The sequence below is a fragment of the Talpa europaea genome (assembly GCF_964194135.1).
Source record: "Talpa europaea genome assembly, chromosome: 8".
Taxonomy (NCBI): Eukaryota; Metazoa; Chordata; class Mammalia; order Eulipotyphla; family Talpidae; genus Talpa; species Talpa europaea.
This window is the reverse complement of record NC_140075.1, coordinates 40867612-40894716: the sequence shown is the minus strand read 5'-3', so window position 1 is coordinate 40894716 and position 27105 is coordinate 40867612. Positions and strand designations below refer to the sequence as shown.

The 27105-nt window shown below is 36.3% G+C and overlaps 1 protein-coding gene across 1 annotated transcript in view; it reads left to right on the top strand.

Moving 5' to 3' along the window:
- MYO5A (myosin VA) overlaps positions 1-27105 on the top strand; it is a gene marked incomplete at both ends in the record, with an annotated part of 163295 nt that overhangs the window by 58622 nt on the left and 77568 nt on the right. Inside the window, 5 exons of the mRNA XM_084240160.1 lie at positions 11067-11223; positions 15201-15344; positions 16536-16617; positions 17516-17623; positions 19474-19580. Coding sequence (XP_084096286.1) covers positions 11067-11223; positions 15201-15344; positions 16536-16617; positions 17516-17623; positions 19474-19580 — 598 coding nt within the window. The remainder of the gene's footprint in view (positions 1-11066; positions 11224-15200; positions 15345-16535; positions 16618-17515; positions 17624-19473; positions 19581-27105) is intronic.

Below are 27105 nucleotides of genomic sequence, written 5' to 3'. Positions count from 1 at the left end.
ACCATGCCCTCTGGTAACCACCATTCTGAGGTCAGTCTGAGGGTTTGGTTTGGTTTGTTTCATTATAGTCCACAAATGAGTGAAATCATCTGGTGTTTGTCTTTCTCCTTCTGACTTATTTCTGCTCAGCCAAATCCTCAAGGTCTATCCGTGGTATCAAAGATGCCAAGGTTTCATATTCCATTTGTGTAGATTTACCGCTCTTTTTATTTATTAATCTGTGGTCAGTCACTTGGGCTGTTTCCATTTTTTGGCTTTTGTGATAGTGCTGCAATGAACACAGGGTCCATAAATCTTTTTGAATTAAAATATCATATTTTCCAGTAAATGCCCAGAAGTGGATCATATGATAGTTGTATTTTTAATATTTTGAGGAACCACCATACTGTTTTCCATAGTGATTGTACCAATTTACATTCCCATCAACAGCAGGAGGATGTCTTTCCCTTTATATCCTCACCAACCCTTATTATTTCTTGACTTTTATAATAGCCATGGTAACCAGTATGAAATAAAATCTCATTATGGTTTTGATGGACATTTCTCTAATAATAAGTGATATAGAACATCTTTTCATGTGTCCACTAGTCACCTTTCTATCTTTTTTGGTGAAATGCCTATTTAGAGGCTCTGCCCATTTTTTAAATTGGGTTATATTGTTTTTAGTTGTTGTTGAGTTGTTTGTACATTTTGGTTACCAACCCCTCATCTGATATATGGTTTACAAATTTATAAACATTCTTTTGGTAGGCTGCCTTTTTGTTTTAACAATGGTTTCGTTCATTGTGCAGAAATTTTAGTTTGATTTGTCCCATTTGTTTATATTCTCTCTTATTTATCTTGCTGTTGGAGATGAATCCACAAAAATATCACTGAGGCCAATATTATTTTTTTTTTTTTTATAAATTTTATTGTTATATTCCCCATACAATTGCAGCCCCCCATTCTGACCCCAATCCCTCCCCTCCCGCCCCCGCCCCCCTAAAAGTGTCTCTGGTTCATAGTTTTTTGTTGATTTTGATTTTCACTTTCTTATAGTTATTCATTTTCCTGGTCCCTTATTTAAGTTTTCTAGATTCCTGCTATGAGTGAGACCATCCGGTATTTTTCTTTTTCTTTTTGGCTTATTTCGCTGAGCATGATCCCTTCCAGCGCCATCCATGTTGCAGCAAATTGCATGTGTTTATCTTTTTTGAATGCTGAGTAATATTCCATGGTATATATGTACCACATCTTCTTGATCCAGTCATCTATTTTTGGGCATTTGGGTTGTTTCCAAAGCTTAGCTATTGTAAACAGTGCTGCTATAAACATAGGGGTACAGGTGTTCTTTGGAATTGATGTTTCTGTGTCCTTTGGGTAAATACCTAGGAGTGGAATTGCTGGGTCATATGGAAGCTCTATGTTTAGTAGGTCCAGAAATCTCCACACAGCTTTCCACAGTGGTTGGACCAGTTTGCACTCCCACCAACAGTGCAGAAGAGTTCCTTTTTCTCCACACCCTCGCCAACATTTGTTGTTGCTAGTTTTTTTAATATGTGCCATTCTCACTGGTGTAAGATGGTATCTCATGGTAGTTTTGATTTGCATTTCCCTGATGACAAGTGATGTTGAACATTTTTTCATATGCCTGTTGGCCATTTGCATTTCCTCTTCAGAGAAGTTTCTTTTAAGCTCTTCTGCCCATTTTTTGACTGGATTATTTTCTTTGTTGTTGTTGAGTCTCATCAGCTCTTTGCAGATTTTTGTGATCAGTCCTTTATCATTAGTGTTGGGTGCAAAAATGTTCTCCCAGTTGGTGGGGTTTCTCTTTGTTTTTGTTATTGTCTCTTTTGCTGTGCAAAAGCTCTTTAATTTGATATAGTCCCAGCTGTTTATCTTTGCCTTCACTATCACTGCTTTGGGTGATGTGTCTGTAAAGATGTCTTTGATGTGCAAATCACGTAGTGTTTCGCCTATATTTCCTTCTATATATTTTATGGTTTCAGGTCTTATGTCTAGTTCTTTAATCCATTTTGAGTTGATTTTAGTGTATGGTGTGAGGTGGTGGTCAAGCTTCATTCTTTTGCATGTAGCGACCCAGTTTTCCCAGCACCATTTATTGAACAAACTTTCTTTGCTCCAATGCATAGTCTTTGCTCCTTTGTCAAAGATTAGTTGACCATAAATCTGTGGGTTTATTTCTGGATTTTCTATTCGATTCCATTGGTCTGTATGTCTGTTCTTGTTCCAATACCATGCAGTTTTGATGATTATGGCTTTGTAGTATAGTTTGAAGTCTGGGAGTGTAATGCCTCCATTCCCTTCTTTTTTTTTCAGGAGAGCTTTGGCTATTCGGGGTTTTTTGTGATTCCATATGAATTTCATCAATAATTGTTCTATTTCTTTGAAGAATGACATTGAAATTTTGATTGGAATAGCATTGAATCTGTATATTGCTTTTGGAAGGATGGCCATTTTAATAATGTTTATTCTTCCAATCCATGAGCAGGGGATGTCTCTCCATTTCTTTGTGTCTTCTTCTATTTCTTTTAACAGTGTTTTATAGTTTTCTTTGTATAGGTCCTTTACCTCTTTTGTTAGATTTATTCCCAAATATTTGATTTTTTTTGTTTCAATAACAAAAGGGATGGTCTTTTTGATTTCTTCTTCTTCAGATTTATTGTTTGTGTATAGGAAGGCTACTGACTTTTGCGTGTTGATTTTGTATCCTGCCACTTTACTGAACTGATTGATGAGTTGAATTAGCTTTTCTGTGGAGTTTTTGGGGTTCTCTATGTATAATATCATATCGTCTGCAAATAGTGATAGTTTGACTTCTTCTTTTCCTATTTGGATTCCTTGGATGTCTTTCTCTTGTCTTATTGCCCTGGCTAGGACTTCCAGTATTATATTGAAAAGCAATGGTGAGAGTGGACATCCTTGTCTTGTTCCAGATCTTAATGGAATTGCTTTCAGCTTTTCACCATTGAGAATGATACTGGCTGTTGGCTTGTCATAGATGGCCTTTATGATGTTGAGGTATGTTCCTTGTATCCCAAGAATTTCAAGGGCTTTTATCATGAATGGGTGTTGCACTTTGTCGAAAGCTTTCTCAGCATCTATTGATATTATCATATGGTTTTTATATTTCTTTTTGTTGATGTGTTGGATAACGTTGATTGATTTTCGGATGTTAAACCATCCTTGTGCCCCTGGAATGAATCCAACTTGGTCGTGGTGAATTATCTTATGGATACATTGTTGGATTCTGATAGCTAAAATTTTATTGAGGATTTTTGCATCAGTGTTCATTAGGGAGATTGGCCTGTAGTTTTCCTTTTTTGTGTTGTCCTTGTTCGGTTTTGGTATTAGTGTAATGTTGGCTTCATAGAACGTGTTTGGTATTGTCCCTTCCTTCTCAATTTTTTGGAAGAGTTTGTGAAGGATAGGCACTAATTCGTCTCTGAATGTTTGGTAGAATTCATTTGTAAATCCATCAGGTCCTGGGCTTTTGTTTTTGGGGAGGTTTTTGATTACCATTTCAATTTCGCTAATTGCAATTGGTCTGTTTAGGTGTTCTATTTCTTCTTTATCTAGCTTTGGGTGATTGTAGAGTTGTAGGAATTTGTCCATCTCCTCTAGATTGTTAAACTTGTTTCCATATAACTGTTCATAGTAGTTACTGATTATTCTTTTGATTTCTGCTGTGTCCGTTGTGATTTCTCCTCTTTCATTGATGATCCTGTTTATTTGTGCTTTCTCCCTTTTTTCCTTTGTGAGCCTGGCTAGGGGTTTGTCTATTTTATTGATTTTTTCAAAGAACCAGCTCTTGGTTTCATTGATCTTTTGGATTGTTTTTTTAGTTTCAATTTCATTTATTTCTGCTTTGGTTTTTATTATTTCTTTTCTTCTACTGGTTTTGGGGTTTTTTTGTTGTTCTTTTTCTAGATCTTTGAGCTTCGAGATTAGGTTGTTTCTTTGCGTTCTTTCTTGTTTCTTGATGTGAGCTTCTATTGCTATATATTTTCCTCTTATTACTGCTTTTGCTGCATCCCATACATTTAGGATATTGGTGTCCTCCTTGTCGTTCAATTCAAAAAATTTTTTAATTTCTTCTTTGATCTCCTCATTAGTCCAATGGTCTTCCAGTAGTGTGGTTTTTAATCTCCATGAGGTAGGAAAGTTCCTTGCCTTCTTTTTATGGTTTATTTCTAGTTTGATGCCTTCATGGTCAGAAAAGATGGTTGATATGATTTCAATCTTGGTGTATCTGTTGATGTTTGTCTTGTGCCCCAGTATGTGATCGATCCTGGAGAATGATCCGTGTGCGCTTGAGAAAAATGTGTACTCCGTTTTTTTGGGGTTTAGTGTTCTATAGATGTCTGTTAAGCCCAATTGCTCTAGGTCTTTATTTAGAGCTTTGGTTTCTTTACTTATTTTTTGTCTTGTTGATCTATCCATTGTTGATAGTGGTGTGTTGAAGTCTCCCACTACGTATGTGTTTTCTCTGATGTCTGTTTTCAGAGAGGACAACAGTTGTCTGATATATTTTGGTGCTCCTTCGTTTGGTGAGTATATGTTAATGAGTGTTATTTCTTCTTGAAGTATTGTCCCCTTGATCATAATGTAGTGACCATTGGGGTCTCTTTTTATCTTTTTGAGTTTGAAGTCTGTTTTATCTGATATAAGTATAGCTGTTCCTGCTTTCTTTTTTGGTCCATTTGCTTGTAGGATTGTTTTCCATCCTTTAACTTTGAGCCTATTTTTATCTTTTGTAGCTAAATGTGTTTCCTGGAGACAGCAAAAGGTTGGGTTTTGTTTCTTAATCCAGGCTGCAACTCTGTGTCTTTTTATTGAAGAGTTTAGTCCATTTACATTTAGAGTTAATATTGATATGTTAACATCTGTATTTGCCATTGTGTTTGCCTTTCCTTTGATTTTATTTATTTATTCTTTTAATAACTTTTTTTTTTTTTTTTGGCCTTCTTTCATTGTTATTCGTCGCTCTGAGGTTCTGGCTTTAGGACTCCTTGTAGTATTTTTTGGAGTGGGGGTTTAGTTGCAATGAAATTCCGGAGTTTCTGTTTGTCTGGGAAGGTCCATATTCTTTCTTCAAAGAGGAAGGAGAGCTTTGCGGGATAGAGTATTCTTGGTTGGCATCTGTTTTCTTGGAGTCTGTTGACTATGTCCCTCCACTCTCTCCTTGCCCGTAGTGTTTCTTCGGAGAAGTCTGATGTCAGCCTGATTGGTTTTCCTTTGAATGTTATCTGTTTCTTCCCTCTTGCCAGCTTCATTATTTTTTCCTTGTCCTGGATTCTTGGGAGCTTTACTATTATGTGTCTTGCTGTATTTTTCCTTTCGTCGTGGAAGTTTGGTGTTCTTCTTGCTTCTTGTATATCAATTTTCAGCTCCTTCTTCACGTTTGGGAAGTTCTCTTCAATTATCTCTTTGAATATTTTCTCTGTTCCTACATCTCTCTCCTCTCCTTCTGGTATTCCTATAACTCTTATATTTCCTTTCCTCATGGAGTCAGATAGTTCCCGAAGTCTTTCTTCGTTCTTTTTCCTTCGTACTTCTCTTTCCTTTTCTGTTTTGGTTCTTTTTATTTCTGTGTCTTCAAGATTACTTATTCGTTCTTCCATTTCATCTATTCTGCTTTCATTGCTTTTCCCAGAATTCTTTAGTTCTTCCATTAATTCTTTGATCTCCTGCATTTCTTTTACTTCCCTCTTTAGGGACTCAATTTCTTTCTTCTGACCATTGTTTTCCCTCTCTAGGGACTCAATTGCATTCTTCTGATCGTTGATTATTTTTCCCTTATCATTGTTTTCCTTTATGACTTCTGTCAGTTTTTTAATCACGGCAATTTTAAATTCTCTTTCTGGAAGGCTCAGAAATTCTTCCAAGTTATTGTCGTTGCAATCTGGGGGCTGGCTTTCTTTTTGTGGTGTGCTTTTTCTCTGGAGAGTTGCTAGGTTGCGTGTGGTTCTTCTCCTCCCTACTGTCTGTTTTCTAATTTGCCGTATGCGTTGGGACACTGTGTTGTTGGGACTTGCCGGCATCTTGGGTGGGCTTCTCTGTTCCCCTCTGGTTCTTCCAGGAGTCATCTGTCAGTTTCAAGCAGCCTTTACTGGAGAAAGGTCCCTGTTCTAAAATGCCGATGTGGGGACACACTCCCCTGTGCACCTGGTCTGCCCCGGCGGTGGGTTCCTGCTCCCCTCTGGGCTTGGACTGCAGGCCAGAGGGGGTCTGGCGTGGGCGAACTTCCCCCGCTCACCTCTGGCTCCTGAGGAAGCCTTCTGCAGGTAGTCTTTACTGTAGAAATGTCCCTGTTCTAAAATGGTGATGTGGGACACACTCCCTGCGCTTCTGGTCTCAGGCACACTATTCTGCGCGCCTGGTCTGCCCCGGCTGTGGGTGCTCGCTCTCCCTGTGGGCTCAGACTACTTGTTCAGAAGGGGCCCGGTGTGGGCTAACTCCCCAGCTGGCCACTAGCTCCTTCAGTAGCCTGTGCTGGGGTCAAGTCGCTAGGTGGCACCAGAGATCTCTCCTAGAGCCCTTGGGGAGCTGATTTTCCACCCCGTGGGACAGGGAGCAGAGCGGGGATGGTAGGGTACACCTCAACGGCTTTGGGGTGCTGTGTCTGCCTTGTGCCCCACCGTCGTGGGGAACCCACGCCCCTAATTTCGTGCCCCGGGTCTCTTTTCCAAAGCCCTCAGTTCCAGGACGCGGGCTGTAGCCCAGATCAGTGGCGCGGGAATGGTGCCTTTTGAATCCCGCTCCCCTGCCTGGGCGCCTTGTTCCTGCTCACTCAGGGAGGGCCTCCGCCCGGGTCTCAGTTCCAAAGCCCTCAGTTCCAGGACGCGGGCTGTAGCCCAGATCAGTGGCGTGGGAATGGCGCCTTTTGAATCCCGCTCCCCTGCCTGGGCGCCTTGTTCCTGCTCACTCAGGGAGGGCCTCCGCCCGGGTCTCAGTTCCAAAGCCCTCAGTTCCAGGACGCGGGCTGTAGCCCAGATCAGTGGCGCGGGAATGGCGCCTTTTGAATCCCGCTCCCCTGCCTGGGCACCTTGTTCCTGCTCACTCAGGGAGGGCCTCCGCCGTCTCCCCGCAAGCCTAGGTTGCAGGCGCAGGGTGAGGCCAATATTAAAGAGCTTATCACCTATGTATTTTATGCTTTTAGTTCTTAGATTGAAGCCTTTAATCCATTTGCATTAATTTTTGTGTATAGTGTAAGACAGTGATCTAGTTTCATCTTTTATATGTGACTGTCCAGTTTTCCAGCACCATTTATTGTATACGCTTAGATCCTTTATCATAATTAGTTGTCCATTAATATGTGGGTTTATTTGGGGGCTCTCAGTTTTATTCCTTTGTTCTGTGTGCCTGTTTCTTGTTGTAGGAATAGAATATAGTTAGTATAAGAGTCCATAGAGCTTACAAACAGATATAGCTGGCTATTTATTAGATGGCCTCTTCATATTAATCTTACTGGCTCTGTGAAGAAGGATTTAATAGCCGTGTTTCTTACCAGGAATTTGATAGCTTTAGTATATATCTGTAGGGAATATTTACTTTTTTTTTAAGATTTATTTATTTATGCATACAAGAACTGGGGTATAGGCCAGAGGTGTGGGGGGAGGTGAGAGGATTCACCAGAGACAGAGTGGGGAGCAGAACAGGCAGACTGACTGAAATACACTGCTGAGGGGAGTAGTGGGTGAGTCAGCAGAGGTCTGCTGCTCCATGTGGGTAGCTCCCTGGCTGGGGATCGAACTCATGCTGCAGTGGCTGTGGATAGTTTCATAGTTTGCATCTTAACCCCTTGCACCACCAGGGAGGCCCTACTTATCTTTATTTCACAGTCTTGTCACTCTAAAGCTTTCATTAGTGTGTCAGCACACTATTTAATAGTAAATATTTATACTTCAAAAATAATACTAGGTATTGTTATTGTGAAGTAGTATCAACTTTAGAGTTTAAATTTTTTCTTTCTGGTATTGATCTTGGGATCTAAAGCAGAAATCATACAAACATGGTAGAAGAGATTTTAAAAAAATCTTCATTGAGCTATAATTCACATGCCATAAAATGTATTTTTAGAGAGAGTATTTGGATGATTTTTAGTAGAGAATTTACAAAATCGGGCAATTATTACAACCACCTAAGTTTAAAACATTTTTATCACCTTAAGAAGAAGCCCTATACCACTAGCAGTCGCCCTCCCCCTGTACTTGGCAACCACTAATCTCTGTTTCTGTCTTTCTTATTGAAATAACTTTACCTTATAACATATTACATTATTTACAGGTATGCATCATTAAATATCAGTATTGTAGGGCCTCCCTGTAGCACACGGGGTTGGGACACAGCCTATAAGGCTGTCCACAGCCTCTGCAGCACTAGTTTGATTCCCCAGCTGGCCAGGGAGCAACCCACATGGTACAGCAGACCTCTCCTGACTCGCCCACTACTCCCCTCAGCAGTGTATTTCAGTCAGTCTGCCTGTTCTGTTCCCCACTCTGTCTCTGGTGAATCCTCTTATCCCCCCATGCCTCTGGCCTGTACCCCAGCTCTTGTATGCATAAGTAAATAAATCTTAAAAAAAATATATATATAAGTATTGTATATACGATTCATAAATTTACCAGTAGAAGCCCAATTCTATCCTTCACTGTGAGTTTGACCCAGTTTTCCCACACCCTTCCTCCTTTCCTTCTGGTAACCAATAATTGGTCTTATAGTTTAAAGTTTATTTTTGTTTTATTTAGTTCATTCTTTGGTTTGTTTTCTCTGTATGCCACACATGAGTGAAGATTGTACAGGGTTTGTCTTTTTTGTCTGACTTACTTCATAGAGTACCTTGATTTTGATCAGTTAGTAATGTTTTGCATAACAAGAGAGATAGGGATTAGAGTTGTATGGGAAACCACAGTAAAGCACAGCTTTGGAAGAAAGCATTATTGTAAATTAGGTTAATATTTGCTTTATTTATATATTTATTTAAAAGATAAACTCATGTTATTTGCAGCAACATAGATGGAGCTGGAAGGGATTATATGAGCTGATATTAGTCAGAAGGAAAAGATAAATACCACATGGTCTCATTTATATGAGGAATACAGAGAAATATTTGTTCTTTCTAACAAGGGATAAAAAGAAAGGAGAAACAATTAGGTTGATTGCTTATGAAAAAGTAAAACTCCAGGTTGTGTTTTATACAATGTTTATTTATAAACTAAAAAATTAGACCTAGATTCATGTACATTTTATCAAGGTACGTGGGCACACCCACTGAGTGGTTATCAGAGAGCCAACATCAGCTTGGATGGTTATATTAAATTGTGTTCTGTGTGAGTCAGCTGTAGCTGCATTACTTAATTTCCTTATTAAAGAGCTGAATGTGAATTGAAAATATGCTCATTAAGTTTGCAAGGACAACTCATTAAATTTGGTGGTCTTAAAAAGTTATGATCAACATTCAATATGACCCTGATAAACTAGAGAGATTACATTTTTTTAAAGGGTAAAGTTCAGAAGAAATTTTATAAAATAATACACCTGGTGTTTGGCTGGATACACCCAGTTACCATAGAGGAAAACTCAGTTTCCTTCAGTTACCATAGAGGGAACATAGACTAAAGTGTAACACCTCTTTCATTACTGAGAGTGGATATTCTGCCTTTGAATAATTTTTTCCTCGAAGTTTTAGGTGCCTTTACTTAGTCTAATTTCTATTTCCTTCCTCCCACAGAATCTGGTTTCTCCTACTTACCATATAAGAGTCAATTCAGGAATTACCTACTCTAAAAAGCATCTCCTGACTTTCCATTTTTGCATCTCCCACCAATTCCTCCATGCTATCATAGGATCCTGGATAGGTTTCTTTTCTAGGAATTACTCTACTGTATTTTCACTGTGTACTTTTCAGTATCTTTCAATAGGCTATGACCCTAGAGTCTTTTACTTTTATAGCGTGCTTGGCACATTGTGACAGCTCATGACATGTTTGTTGGATGAATGAATGAAGCAGTATTTTTAGGTGCGATTTTTGTTCACAATAGAGCCTCTGGAACTGCCACTGACTGAAACACGGTAGAGGAGCTCAGCTCTGCTCTAAGGCACCCAATACTAATGTTATTTAGAATTTTTGCAAAGTTCCTTGAGAGGACTTGCCAATCCCTAAATCTTAAATTTAAATCTTTGATTCATGCATCTATAGGACATTCCAGTTTGCCCTGTCCTTGATGAGAAGTAGAGAATCTCTGTTCCTTATGTTGGTTTTATCAGGCCCTTGAAGTAATGTCGACATCTTAAGAGTAGAAAGAGGCTTCTTGTAATGTTAGAACAAGAGCACCAAGAGAATTATGAATAGTGGCTGATTAGCTAATCAAAATTTCAAGGAACAATAAGTTATTATTTGTATATGTATATATAACAATCTGAAGCCTATAGCTCAAATAGAAGAGGTTAGACTCTGATCCTCACTTTGAAGACTCTGATCCTCACTTTGAAGACATACATGTTTTTATTCTTGATGGTTTTTTCTGTTTTTCTCCCCGGTTCTCTCATACTTTTTTTTTTTTTTATTTTGCCCTTTGTAAGTCTTTTTTCTATTACACCCGTCTCCCTTCTGAGTCTCTCCTTGGCTTCCCACTTCTGTTTCTGCCCTTGTTCTGGTTTCCTGCATTTATTCCTTCGATAACACAGAACTGAAAAACACTGACTATAGAACGGAGGCATATGGCCAAGGAGGGCATAGGGGGCAAAAAGGAGAGGGATGAACACAGGGAATGTGGTGATGGTTCACAGGTGTTAACGGTGGCCGGAGAACTATGAGGATTACAACAATGCAAGAAAAAAATTTAATTAATAAAAAAAGACACAAATGACCAATAAGCACATGAAAAGATGTTCAGTGTCATCTATGTAAAAACTGCAATGAAAATACCATGTTCCTACTGTTGTTGTTACATGTACGAACCAGCAGAAACTCACCACAGCTCATTGATGAGAATGCAGAGAAAACGAAGTTAGTCACGTTCAGAAGTGGGTGGCGCTGTCAGTTTCTTTTCTTTGTTTTACAGAGATGAGCGAAATCAGTCCATCATTGTAAGTGGAGAGTCTGGAGCAGGAAAAACAGTCTCAGCTAAGTATGCCATGCGATACTTTGCAACTGTGAGTGGTTCTGCCAGTGAAGCTAATGTTGAGGAAAAGGTCTTGGCGTCCAACCCCATCATGGAGGTAAGACAGCCACATCCTTGGCCTTCATACTATATTCTCTTGTTAAGAAACATGCTAAAAATTGATTGATACAGCATGTGTTAGAAAGTCTGGGGTCTTCCAGCCTCTAAAAGTAGGAGAATATTTTCACATGTGTTAGTAGGAGAATTAGAAAAATTAAAGATTTGCTAAGATAGAATATTTGAGTAAAATTTAGCTGTAATCTACCTAAGCTATAACCCTGTATTTTTAGCTTGGCATTAATTGTGGCCTCTAAATTGCTGAGAGTGACACTTCATTTTCTAAAGTTTCTTTTCTCCTAGTTTATTGACTAATAACTGTTTCTCCTTGTGCTTATTCCAAAGGAAATAGACCTATTTGTGTGAGAATTTTAGTACTTTAGGTTGTATAACTAGAGAATTATTTGCCTATTATACGATTTTAAGAAATTTACATTCCTAATGGAATTATAATTCCATTAAATGGAGAAAAAGACGTTTTATTAAATGGACAGAAATTCATTTGGACATGCAGAAACAAACCTTTCTTATTAAAAATTCAAATCAGCAACTTTTATTCCTGTTTTTTTCCTTTGTCAAGCCTTATTTGTCACCCAAACAGATGGAGTTTAGATCGGGCCTGTGGTGCACCTGTGGTACAAATGGTTTTTGCAATAATCAGTCCAGAGGTAATTGTGCCTGGTTTGCAGTGCTGTGTGTGACACTTCAATACAGAATGCAGTGATCCTTTGCCTACAAGGCTGCTCACGAGAGCAGCAGGACTTCTTTTCATGGGATCAAGGGGACAAGATGTACTGGGGAAGTTAAAGGCCTCCTGGACTGGGTACACTTTGGAAAGAGAACTGGAGAAGTTTTCTGAAGTAGCATGGACAGAAAAAGACAGATGTTTGGGCCAAAAAAGAATAGCTATGACTTTCAGCAAATATTAAGATTTTGAAAGAATTTGAGTTACAGATACATCAGTGGATGCCACTGGTGTTAGTATTGGGGAAATACCATCTGTCGGGCCAGTTCTGGGTTTTGGGTCAAAAATCATCAGACTTTGTATCCTATCATTGTTTTCACTGTTTTTAGTCATGACAGCAAATTCTTGGTATTTGGAATAGTTTGGGCCATTCTAGTCCCTAATATTAGAATATTCATTAGTCTTATGGTAGCATCAGGTAATCCTGTCTCTCCTAGGTCCAGGCCACATAAATTTCTAAGTCTGGAATGAACCTTCTAGAATATATAAAGTTGATTGAACTATTTTTATCACATTGCTGTTAAAAACAAAAAAAGCTACATTAGTTTTTTTTATAGTACAGATTTTAGTGATGTTAAAAAGTGGAATGGCCACAGTACTATTTTTTAATATGTCACTGTAAGGAATTTACCCTGTTTACTAGGATGAACAAAAGATTAGGAGGTGGGTTATGCTTAGCTACTTCCTTCTGTATTATTGTTTAGTTTCTCTGTAGGAATTAAGAAATTAAGAAAAATTTGGTGAAAAGAAAGCTACTTTTCAACAACTAAAAGTGAGGGTATCCCAATTTGAAAGATTAAAATGAAATATGGGGCTAAAAAATGGTGACAAGGGTTTACAATACAGGAAAAAAATATAGAGGTAAAATATTGAATATGTGGCATAGAAAACTCACAGCTATAAGTTGGCCTCAAGATCATGTTTCTTTATCAGAGCTCTTCACTATGATGTCAAACTTGTCTGGGACTCCAGTGATCTGATGAATCTCTTTATTGGATCAGGAGCATTCTGCAGGGTTAACATCACAGCCCAGTGGCTAATGGAATATGTATGTTATTCTTTAGAAAGCAAGCTCCTATCCTTAGCATGAGCTCCTTTTGCAAAATAAAAATGTATAGAGAAATGATTCTTTTTTGCTTTTTTTTTTATCACATTTTCTTTTTCTCCCCTTTCTCCTAGAAACCTTCATCCTATGATGGGGGACAGGGAAGATTCTTTAGGCCCAATGAGTCTTAATAGTTCTTTTTCATCTTCAGTAACTATAGTTGAAGATTTTCATCTACATTTAGTAAGAAAGAGTAACTCACTCAATATTTCACTAAAATTAGTAAAATCAAGACCACAGGACTTTCCTTTCCTTTAGCAATTATTTGCTGATTGAAATGAAAATAGTATTAAGGGAGGTTGTTATAATTACAGGACTGAGAGCAATTGGGGGGTGGACAAAAACTGCTCTTTACAAATAATCTTTTTCCCATATCCAGTTCAAAAACTTAGAATTACGTAATTTTTTTTTTTTAAGTATGCAAGAGATCTGGATTAGTCCATTTATATTTGGGGACACTGATGTTCCTCAGAGTATTTAAAAGATAGCAAGTTGGTGTAGGACCTGGTTTGATAGCTGGATTTTCAGACTTCTGTTTCATTTGTTCCTTCTGTTAGTCTTTTTGCTATATCTTTAAAAACTGTTCACTCAAAGACAAGGGGTCTGTTTCAAGCCTAACCTATTTACTGCCTCTCACAGAGTGTAGCATTGTTTTGGCAGGTTGGCCACCCAGACTCCCACTGAGTAGATGGGGGAGAGATGCCATATGGAAGGTGGGAGAAAGAGTAGGGGAGGAGAAGCTGTGCTCACCTGCCCTAACTTGCTTGGTTACTAGCAGGGGAGAGCTTAGGACAGTGGCAGGAAAGCACTCAATAACTGTTGCTCCTGCTGCACATGACCTTTCATTTGCTCTTTGACAGAAGAGGTTCTGTTGAGAGAAAATTCTGCATTAATTATAAACATCCTTTTCTAAAAAAATAAAAATAACGAGATATATGGAAACTTTGTTTTGTTGTAAAATCAAAGAAGAGAATATCTCAGTAAATGCCTGTATTGTTAAATCATCTTCAGCTACTTTAGATAACTGTTATTTTGCTGGGAAGATAGATGCTACGCGTTCTCTAAAATGTTCATCTGTAATACAGCAGTGTCCTCACTGTGAAACAAAAAATACCTACCCTGTATTTCAGTGAGTGAAAATGTATTTTCTTAGATCAAAGATTTGAAAGTGTTGACTTTTGTGTCTCTCTTACTACTGCTTTCATCATTTATATTTGCATTGCTTTTTAACTCCAGAGCATTTTCATATCTTTCTCTTCATTATGGTTTCAATACTAATCCCAGTAGTCACATGCTTTGCACCAGTGAAGGATACTGGTCTTATATGCAATTATCTTAACATTCAATATATGCATCATGTGAACACTTGCTTTTCTAACTATACCATGTTTTCTGCTTTACCTTGAAAGAAACATTTATATAAGCATGTTACCTAAATCAGAAAGTAGTACATATACCATTTTAATTTTTAAGATTATTTTAAAAAAGAAGAAAGTTATATCCTCTGCTTTCTGTATCATAATTTTTGCAAGTTAGATACAAATATCAAAATCCAAAGCTAAATTTTGCTGTCTCTGGAAATGACTTTGAATTGAGTGTGTAATTAATAATGATCTGCTAATAAGCAGTCCAACTGGGTCTTTGTTGTTATAGGATAAGATGGCATAAGCTAAAGAGACCCAGAGACCCTGAACACCAGAGCAACATTTCCAGGAAAATATTAGTTTGTCTTAACCAACTTATTTACATAAAAACAGACTTGATTTTTTCAAGAAATCGAAACACTGATATTTAAGTGACCTTCCTTTTTCCATCCATTCTTGTGCTGGCAGGAATGAGGGTGTTTGAATGCCACAAATGAAAACTTCCCCACTGTTGAACTCAGACTTTTTTGTTTCTAAAAATAATTTATGTGAAAATTACAAGGCAGATACAAACTACTAGTAGATATTTGTGTGGCCTTGCAAAGGACGAAGCCCACACTTGTGCCTGCAGTGGCAAAATGGTTCTGTTCTTAAAAGAATCAGTTTTAAAGAGTTGTGTTCTACTCTGTGCTTTCCCTGAACAAATTCTGTGTCATGTCATGAATTGCACTTATAACAGCTTACTTTTTTTTCTTGCTTTTTAGTCAATCGGAAATGCTAAAACAACCAGGAATGACAATAGCAGCCGTTTTGGGAAATATATTGAGATTGGCTTTGATAAAAGATATCGAATCATTGGTGCCAACATGAGAACTTACCTCTTAGAGAAATCCAGAGTGGTGTTCCAGGTAAGCTGACCATGTGTACACACACCTACTTGTGTTAGATGCTAAATAATTTCAGAACCTATATTTACGGGTTTTATTTCCAGATACTTTTCAGCTTGTTTAGTGCACTGTTACTACAAACTGTACTTGGACTGAAATATGTGAAGAAGTGCCTCTTAGAGGCAAGGAAATGCCTGTTAGACAAAAGGACTAGGCATGAAGGTTAAGTGGTTTTTGACTTTCCTACAGATGCTTGTAGAAAAAAATTAAGGAGGGGTCTTAATTAGTTTCATCTTGTCTTTCATATTTCCCAGCGATAGGCAAACATTGATAAATGCCTTCAATGAGCTATAATTTGAGCTTAGTGTAAGAAAATAATTTTCCTTGTCCTCTCTTTCCTTCTTTTCTGTTCTTAGATGCAAAATTGTTTAGGTAGACTAATGAGGGTTGAAAAGTCTACACTATGGGTGAATTGTATGATTTATGAATTATATTTCAATAAAGCTGTTACTCTAAAAAAATAAATAAAAATAAAAAGTCTACACTAAAAAGCCCAGTTGTGAACTACTATCAAAGAACATACTCAATTCTATGCATCCGTGCAGGCTTTGCATTTCCACATATGCTCTTTGTTCCTTTTCATCTGTAAATGGAAAATACTTTATATGTAGAAAAACACTTTCAGAAAATACTAAGAAATGATGTCAGAATTGTATATGGTTCATTTGCTATTAATTTCAAAATATATAAACTAAAATGATAAAGTACATCTGCAGTATTCTTACAACATCCACAGTAGGTGGTCCAGTTTGAAGTATACCAAAGTTGGAATATTCTTGTTCAGTCAAAGTATGGGAAGACCATGAATGTAAGAGGTAATAGAAGAAAGTAATATTGAGAATTGCACTAAAATAGTTTTAGTTTTCACTAAAGGCATAGCTCTCTTATGGCAATGTCACATATAAAGCTGTCCACCAGTTCAAAAAGCATTACTCTTCAGATATTTTATGTGAATGTGACCAACCAATACATAGTCACACGCACAGAGCTCATAAGTAATAATTATAATCATAAATATGTACTGGGAAATTTGGTAAGAAATAATTCATTTTTACCAACTGGGGTAATTAAATATTAAATTTTTATTTTATGATTGAATTTCCTGAGCTTTAGATTAAAATGCTATAATTGAAAACTCTTCTTATTTCAAAGGCAGAAGAGGAGAGAAACTATCATATCTTCTATCAGCTTTGTGCTTCAGCAAAGTTGCCTGAATTTAAAATGCTGCGATTAGGTATGAATGTGGTGTTAGACTTATTGTGCTGAAATTGGTTTTTGTTAATATCTGAGTTTATGAACTTACTTGTCATAAAGGAGATTATCTCCTACTGAAATATTTATGGATGAAATGATAAGGGATTTGCTTAAATTAACCACACAGGATGAGGAAGAAGTGAGTAGATAAAGAAATGAAACAAAATTGGCTTGACTTAATGTTTGTTTAAGTCAGTTTTGAGGGGCCTCCCTGGTGGCGCAGGGGGTTAAGCACCGCACTATGAAGCAATCCACAGGCTCTCGATCCCTGGCCGGCCAGGGAGCAACCCACCTGGCGAGGCAGACCTCTCCTGTCTTGTCCGCTGCTCCCCTCAGCAATGTGTTTGGTCAGTCTGCCTGTTCTGTGCCCTGCTCTGTCTCTGATGAATCCTCTCACCCCCTGCATCTCTGGCCTGTACCCCAGCTCTTATATGCATAAATAAATAAATCTTTAAAAGAAAAAAAAAGATGAGTTTTGAGTACATAGGGGCTCATGATATTAGCCTTTCTACTTTGTATATGTTTGGAATTTACCTTGATTAAAATAAAACAAATTTAGGGAATTTCTGTGATGGAAGCCTGTAGGGTTTCTGATGAGGGTAGTAAACTCTTGACAAAATGATCCTAGATTGAAGAAATTACATAAGTTAGAATAAAACCTATTCATAAAGGATTGTTCACTTCACCAATTAAAACAAGTAACCTACAAATATCTCACTTCATTTTTTAATTTTGTATTAAGACATAATTGAAAACACAGGCAGGCTTCACACTATACACTTAACTGTACTATCAGTGCTTCTAAATCAAAGAAGCTATACAGATAAAAGTTAAGACTTTTTCATAAACTGTGAATATTTTCTTTTCCTTAATTGCAGGAAATGCAAATAGCTTTCATTACACGAAGCAAGGTGGCAGTCCTGTGATTGAAGGAGTTGATGATTCAAAGGAAATGGCACATACCAGGCAGGCCTGCACTTTGCTAGGTAATGTTATTTATTCTTGGGCCCTTCTGAGCAATAGATTTTGAATCAAGCAAACTTTGTTTGAAATATTGGCCTAGCTTTGTATTCAGTAGTATTGCTGGGAGACTTAGCACTTTTTACAGGATATATTTGGACAGTAAATGGGCACAAGTTTTCTTTTCGGGATGTTTGAACTGTTATAAATTTTACTTTGGTAACAGTTGTATACGTTTGTAAGTTTACTAAAAATCATTGAATTACATACTTAAAGGAGGTGAATTTTACGTTATGCATATTATTCCCCAGTAAAGCTCTTTGAAAACGCATTTGAAGTGTCAGGGGAGGTAGAACTAATTCTTTGCTTAATTTCAGTTGATATGAATCCTAGAGCTAAGTGAAATGGGTTCCTGTCCAAGCTCAGGTTTTTTGCTGTTTTGTTTGTGAGGTTTTTGTCCGTTTGTTTGTTTGTTTTTGTGGCTAGGAAATGTGACTGAGTTAACTTGGTGACAAAACAGTGTATTAAAACAAAACAGTGTACAAAACAGTATATTAAACAGTATATGTAGTTTATTATATTTTTGAAGCAACTCAGATGTCAGTCTTATCTCTGGGATTTAAAAATAAATAATGGATCTACATATAAATCAATTGACCTTTAGAACCATGGTGTATAACTTTTAATGATGAATTATCTATTTAAACCTCAGAATATGAATAATTCTAAAATAATTTGTATATAAAAGTAATTTACTATTTAACTCTTAAAATTTGTACATAATAAAAATAAAAATAATAAAATAAAAAGTTTGTTACTTTGAGGAATACCCAAGGTGAGTTAATTTAATTTTAAATCATTGCTAATGAGCATATGGACCAGGAGCACTGTGCAACTTTAAAAACTCAGTATCTAAGATCCCATTTCAGACCTACTGAATCAAAATCTGCATATAAGAATACCTTTGTGATTCATATGCTTATTAAAGCTTGAAAAACACCAGTTTACTTCTAAGGAGATATCTGCTTATAAATAGAAAATTTCAAATTTGAAAAAAAAAACATATAATGCAGGAATTGGCAGAAGCTTTATTATAAAAGCAAGTCTCAGTTATTCTGTACATTAGTACATATTTGGAAATAATTTTGCTCTTTTGCTTGCATATAACTATATCCAGTATTCTAAAAAATCTTATTTATGGGAAAATGAAGCCTGATCTGATAAAATTCCAAATGCCTTTTCCTCCTTGACTTATCCTTCAGATCCTGCTCTAATGCTGCATTCAAATACTTGCTCATCAACTGGCTACAATACCAATTGGAACACTTCTAGTGTTAGATTCTCTTTGACTTAGTTTGTAGTAGAAGGAATAATTAAATAATCAGACTTAAAATAGCCTTGTCGGGCTGCAACTTGCATTTGGAGTAGAGGTAAATCAAAGTAGTAATAATAAAATACTTAAATCCAGTGTGTGACAATGATAATGATAATTCGTTTAGCACTTAACATAGTGTGTTAAGTATACTATGTGGATTATCTTGTGTAATCTTCACAGATATCCCATCAGATAATCACTGTTATTCCCATATCTCAAATAAGAAAATTGCAACATAGAAGGGTGAAGTTACCTGCCATGTGAGATGACAGGTGAGCTACAGAGCTTGGCCTCAAGCCCAAGTCTGTCTTAGTCACAACCATGATGCTAAACTGCATTATCTGTTAATGTCAACAAAGATGAAAGGGTTATTACTGTGACATGTTACAATGTGCACAATATCTGGCAATAGTCAAGAGTTAAAAACAGACTTAAAATTGCCTGCCATATTTGAGTTTCTCATCTGAAATTAATCACTGTTCACCTACTCTATTGTTTCAGGAATTAGCGAATTGTATCAGATGGGAATTTTCCGAATACTTGCTGGCATCCTTCACTTAGGCAATGTTGGATTTACATCTCGAGATTCAGACAGCTGCACAATACCTGTAAGTTCAGAACAAGTTTAGTGTGAATTGTCTTTCAGTTTGTTGATTCTTTATGGAAGTGATTTATTTGAAGTTTTTCTGTTAATGTTATCAGAGGGATGTGTGTGTGTGTGTGTGTGTGTTGTGTGTGATGCAGAGGAACTTGATACATGTCTGATCTGTATAAACAGAGGTGGGAAATATTAGATGTGAAAGTTGGATTGGTCAATCTAGAAAGAAGTGCATTTGGTACGTGTCATTTGGTGCCAAGTCTTAATAACTTCATTTATGTCTTTAGCTGTGAAAATGTAATATGGTTTAAAAACTATCAAAGAAACTTAGCAGTGGTTACCCCTGTGAAGAGGAGCTATATGACTGAGGGGAGAAAGGGAGGTAGCTTAAAAAATGACATTCCTTTTAATCTTATTGAATTTGGTTTATGAATATATATTTTCTATTAAAATATCTAAATACTATATATGTACTATAGATACTATAATACATTTTATATATGTATATATAAAAAACTATAAATATATGTATGAATTAATTAATTAATGTATGCCTTTGCTATAAATGGCCCCACAAGATCAGAGACTTTTGGAAGTCAGAGCTATGAGATATATATGCCCCTACATAAATCCGTCACTGCCTTCAGAAATAGGCCAACACCTTCCTTGGCATGACATAGAAGGCCCTTCATAATTGCCTTTGTTTATTCAGTTTCTTTCTCACCGGTTTTTATACTCCGTACTTAAGCTATTTACATGGAAGCTGTCCCTCTCTTCTGCCTTTACTCAGATTCTCTTTGTGGGGATATATTGATTGTTCATCTTCTCTACCAGCTCTTATTCACTTCTGTCACGCAGATACATTGGCATCTCTTCTGAGATATATCTGCCCCCCTCTTGTTTTCCTTTATCACAGTACAAATCATATTGTTCTGTAAAGGTATTTCTTTCTTGGATTTCCCTACTAGGATTTGCAGTTTTTGAGGATGGGGCCATGCTATTTATTTTAGTATTCTTAAGACATTAAGAATTCATTCATTCTTTGTTGCATTTTGCTCATTCTTAGTTGCATTTTGCTCTGGGTCTATAGACTTGTATAATAGCATATTTCCTACAGAGAATATATGCTCTTTCTTTTCTAGATATAGTACTTTTGTGTTATATTAGCTGCATTAGATATAATGTAAAATAGGTGACTGATTTGGAGAGAATCTATCAATGACTTAGTCAAAGAGTCAAGAATTAGTTCGGCAGAGAGTTTAGTTTATAGAAAGCTTTTGATACTCATGATTTTCTTTATGGATATTTGTTGTATAATTTTTCTAAGCCATGGATCTTTTTAAATATAAATATAAATAAATATATATATATATATTTTTCCCCCTTAGCCTCTCCTCCTAACGGTGTATTTTTAGAAGGACAGAATGAAGAGTCTAATTTAAATCCTGGTTTTTTTTTCCTAAGAATGTTACTGATGAATTCTCCAATTAGTTAGAAGAAGTATTTCCTCTAAGTTGATATTATTACTGAAAAACAACTTTATTGAAATGTAATTCATACCCATTTAAAATGTAAAATCCAGTGATTTTAAGAATATAAGCAGATAAGAGAAGTTATCACCAAAATTTTAAAACATATTAGTGACTTCAAAAAGAAACCTGTACCCATTTCCTATTGTTCCCCTATGTCCCAGTCACTACAGGTCTAAGCTACCATGAATCTATTTTTTGATTCTATGTATTTCATGTTAACTGAATTATAATATATGGTCTTTTGTGACTGACTTCTTTTAAATTCTATCTATCGTGAGCATGTGTCAGTACTCCATTCTTTTTCATGGCTGAATAATGTTCCACCATATCACATTCTATTTATCTATTGATCAGTTGATGGACATTTGTAATGCTTTATTTTTTGTGCAATTATAAATAATGCTACTCTGAACATTAATGTATAGACTGACTTTCTTTTAAATTTCTGTGTCTCTATCTTTGCCTGTGTTATATTTACCAATATCAGAATTTCTTAATCAAGAAAATTTTCATCAGTGTCTGCATGTCTTTCCTGAAATTTTTGTGTTTTCTTCTTTGGGAGGTCTAGAAGTGATTAGCTTGAAGAAAGGTACTGACAATTTATAGTACTTGCCCAGAAAGTGATTCTAGTTCCTAAACTTTTTGGAATTCTTTGATTTTTTTCTCCCCCCCCCCCCTTTTTTTTTTAAAGATTTATTTATTTATTTATACAAGCACTGGTTACAGTCAGAGGCGCGGGAGGGTGAGAGAATTCACCAGAGCAGGGAGCAGAACAGGCAGACTGACGAAGTACACTGTTGAGGGGAGCAGCAGGCAGCAGGAGAGGTCTGCGTGCCATGTGGGACCCTCGCCCTGTGGCCGGGGATCAAACTGGCACTGCAGAGGCTGCGGGCAGCTTTGCAACCCAGTGCTCAACCACTGCGCCGCCAGGGAGGCTCTTTTCTTCTTTTTTTTAAACCAGCATTTGTCAGTTTTGTTTATTTGACCATAACTATAAGTTCTACAGTTTCACTGTCTATGAGAATAAATGAACTTTAAAGATTACTGGTAAAACAGCACCTCTTCCTGACAATTCCATAGATCTCCAAGGTGGAAGGGAAGGGGCCTATAAAAGAGATGACCACTTATCCCATGCATAGGCTCCTGTCTCTAATTTGCTGCTGCTGCCATCTAATTCTTTTTCTATCCTGCTTCCTTTAGGATTGTAATAGGAAACACTCTTGAGAGTTATTTTTCACCTTTTAGATACCTAAGTTGATATTAGAAAATCTTTGTGTAGACTAATTTGTGTGACTTAAATTTGGGTAAATTAGACTTCAGTTTGAAACACATATTTCAAATATGTATCTGCAATATAGTGTGTTTTAAGATGGTCCCAGGTTCAATCACAACTTTAATATTTATTCATACTGGTTTGGATTAATTGCTTAGCTTTTCTGAATCTCACTTTGTACTTTGAACCTCACTTTGCACATCTGTAAAATGAAAGAGGTTTTCTTTTCCAGGAGTTTTGAACTAGGTGTTCTGATTGACTCTCATGTTGAATAATTATATTTAAAAATATCTTAGACAAAATACATAAGAACTACTCAGAGACCAAACACTAAGTGAAAATAGGAACTAAGAGATGAAGTAGAGCCTTAATGCTAGGACTTACCTCATGGACATTTACTGAATCCAGTGACTTTCAGGTTTGGTTTTCATAGCTAAATTGGGTGCAGATGATAAAAGAGAAAGCCTGAGTCTCACATAATAGAGGAAAAAAATAGGGAAACTCCTCCTTAAGTGGGGAACTAGTAATAAGCTTAACCTACCACCCATTGTTAGAGTATAAAGAAAAGTTAATGGTCCATGCTTTGGTACTAAGTAGAGGAGGAAGAAATAGTTTCCTAAAAATTAATATCAGTAAATTGACTCACAGAGTCCCAGCCTGATTTCGTAGTTCCTGGAATGTCCCAGAAAGCTATGTGAAGAAAACTTAGCTTAAGTTGGTCCTGGTTTGGTAGTGTTCTGTATGCCGGACAGAAGCAAATACAACTCTAGTTTAGAGGCTCCATCTTCAATCCAGGTTGCAATAGAGTCCATGGGAAAAATTAAAGAAATATTGATTCACAATAAAAAATTATAAATTCCCCCTATGCGTCAAGATAGAAGGAGCAAGAAGCAGAATCAAATCTACCAATAATGCTCAAAGAAATTAATAGCAAATGTGACACGACTGAAGAGAGAGCTGATGAGCCAGAAGATAGAAGTGAAGAAATCATCCAAAATGCAGAATAGGATCCAGAGATGGGGCACTTAAGACAATAATTAAAAGAGATGAAAACTAGAGTGATAAAATCTCATTTTAATCTAATGGAAATTTCTGAAGGGGAGAAAAAAAGAATTTGGCATAAAGAGATAATTACTAGTTTCAAATTATGTGAAAATGACACTAAATCACAGGTTTGGAAAGTCAAAAAAATAAATCCCACTTAGAATAAACTTAAAAATGCACCAATCGCACATCATAATAACACCAAACATAGAAAAATCTTTTTTCTTAGGCAGAGATAATACATACTAGCCTTGAATGACAGATGGTAAACTTACTTCCCACTGCAATAATGGGACCCAGGAAACGGTAGGCCACTATCTTTAGTGTTCTAGCATAAATGTTAACTTAGAATTATATATCCAATGAAATAATAAAAGAAATAATAAAAAAAGTGTTTTAGACAAGAACTAGAGTAAGAGTTTGTCACCATTAGACCCCAACAAAAGGAATACAAAAGTTTAAGCAGAAGGAAAGTGGTCCTAGTGAAAGATTTAAAATGCATAATAAAGAAATGACTCAATAAACTGGTAAAGTACAGGAAAATATAGATAAAATTTGATTAATCAGAGCAATAATAATGATTAGTGTGTTAGACTGGAAAATATAGAGCTCCCACAAAATATTTATTAGGGAAAGGGAAGGATAGTTATCTTTATAATGGAGAAACCTGGCAGACATTCCCTTAACAACTGATATGACCAGTGATGATACTGTTCATCACCAGTCAACTTCTACTGTATTGCATTTGAGGAGGGTGTAATATTACCTTACTGGTATTCCTGCAGAAAGACATGACCCACATCTAGTCAGGATACAACATCGTATAAACTCAAACAGAGGGACATGCTCTCAAAAATGACAATTGTATGGGGAATATAAAAATAAAATTTATTTAAAAATAAATAAATAAATAAATAAAAAATATCAAAGTCACAAAAGACAAAATGGAGTGAAGAACTGTTCACGTTAAAGGAGACTAGTGCAATGTTAAAACTAGATTCAGTGCATGACCCTAGATTAGATCATGGACCATAAAAAATCTTTTTTTATAGAGAACATTAATAGGTCAATTAGTGAACATTAAATTAGCTCTGCAGTTTCTACAATAGTGTTGAATCAATGCTAACCTTCTGATTTTTTAGTTGTACTGTAGTTATGTAAGATAATATCTTTGACTTTTAGGAAATGCCGTAATACTTAGGGCTAAAAAGATACTGTTTGCAATTTACTCTCAAAAGGTCCTGAAAACATAATGTGCAGATATATGTAAGGAAGAGAATGATACAAACAAATATGGTAAATTAACATTGGGGGAGTCTGGTGAAGGAAATTCTTTTTACTATCCTTGTAACTTTTCTGTTAGTATAAAATTAATTTAAAATAAAACTTAAAAATAAAAGTGAATCTCCAGGTTCTTGTCCTTCCAGAAAAGGAAGAAACGAAGTACTAGATAACAAAGCACATAGGTTGGGCTGGGATGTTTAATTGGTGTTATTTTATTGCATTAAGTTGACGTAATTAAAAATGCTTCTATCACAAACTAGAAATAGAAAATAAACTTTTCAAATCAGTAGAAAAGAAAATGGACTAAAAAGAAAATAATCCAAATATAGCAAGAAACGGAGAGAAAATTTTAGAAACTGGGCAAATGAAAGCACAAAATAAGAAATAAATAATTACAAATGGACTAGCCTTGGGGGAAAGATGGCCACTGCTGCTCAGCAGCCACTGCCAGGGAGTTTACTCAAAGTCCTATAGCTTCAACAAGTTCAAGCCGCCTTACCATGAAGCCTTTGAATCGCTGCACCCTGGACTAGACTTACTCAGTGTTGCTTTTTGTGATCATCTTACTCTCCTGGGGATTTATCATCTCCACATCAGTAGTATTGGTAAAATGACAGCTAAGGAAGGAATACCCAGACAAAATCCTTCAAATGAGTGAAAATTTGTAATTCCTCTGAATTTAATCCTATGCAAATACAGTTCTTTACCTCATGATTACCTGACATCTATCTAAAGATAAAATCCATACAAATGAAATAAAAGTGAATCTCCAGTTTTCAAATTAAAAAAAAAAATCATAATAGGCTTTGAGGCCAAAAGCAGTTCTAGAGATAGAGTCCTTATGTAATGATAGAAATTATATTCATCAGAAGAATGTAATTGTTCTAAGCTTGGATGAACTTAATGACGTAACCTCAAAATATATAAAGTGAAAATCAACAGAAACCACAGAAAGAAAGAAACAAATCTATCATAATGGGAGATTATTGATTTTTCTCATTACTGATAGGCCAAGAAGTCCCTAAATAGTAACGTTATAAAAAATTTGAACCAATTAAGAAACTTGATCTAATAGAACAATATTGTAACACCATTCAAATAGACTATATTTAGAGAATAATGGCTCACTTCTAAATGATATCAAATCATTCGTGTGTGTGTGTGTGTATGTGCATGTGTTCATGAAACAAAATGGCGTATTTGAGGGAGTTGAACCATGCTTTTTGTAATAACACTGATGTGTATCTAAAGTGATTACTTGGGAAATGAAAGAAAGAAAGGACTGCTTCAGTGGGAGGTGTGAAGAGATGGAGTGTTTCAGGAGCCTAGGTTTTAATGATAACTTTGACATTAATTGGCCATGTGATTTTTGACAAGCTCTTCTCTTGGCTCTTACTTCCTTATTTGTTAAAGTGGTAACAATATTCACCATACCTACTCTTCAAGAATATTATTAGATTGAGTTGAAAACTGTTAGTGAAGATGTTGAAAAATACAGTATACTAACAAGAATTCATTGAACTGCTCATACAAGGTCCATGGATGACATTGTAGGGATACAGGGATATATAAATCCTTAAAAGAGATCCTAATCTAAGTTGTCACACAAATAACTATCAAGGCTACTGTTGAAAATCCTTCAGTGAAAGCCCTCTTGATCTTAGGATAAAGACCACCATGGTGTAGCTCTGCCAGTCTCTCTGCTTTATCTCATATTTTCTCCTTCATTCAGCTTCAGTCCCTTATTTTGCTGGTTTTCCGCCCATGACAGAACTTTTATACTAGCTGTTCCCTCATCTTGGAAAGCCCTTTCCTTCCCCTTTCATTTAGTTAACACCTTTTCATGCTTCAGATCTCAACTCTATTTCTCTTGCCTTTGGTGGTCTCCTGCCTTTGTAAATAGGTCATACTCCTCTAATGGGGAAACTTACCACAGTACCCTTCTCTCCTTTGTAGTAATTTTACATTTGAGAGAGCAAATTTTGCATTGGATTAACATCCATTCCCCCCTAGTGACTGTAAGTTCGAGGGGGATAGGGAACATGTCTGTTTCTGTTTACTGGCATATAATAAAAGCACTCAGTAAATATTTGTTGACCAACTGACTGGTTTTCTGATTGATTGAATGAATGTGACTACAGAGAACTACAAACCAGTATTACTAAGAGACAAAGTAAGAGGTAATGCTTGAAGTGAGCCCTGGAAAAGATTGCAAACTGTTACCTAGATGCTGATTTGATGGTTGACTGTGATTATTGTTGCTAATCCACTTCAAGTGATCTTGGTGTTTTTTTATAGCAAAGAAATACTGGGTTTTGCTCCCTCTTAGTATTTTTTACTGAAGTCTTAATTTGATTGATTTGACTGATCTTGTTAATAGGAAATAACCTATTCTCTTTTGG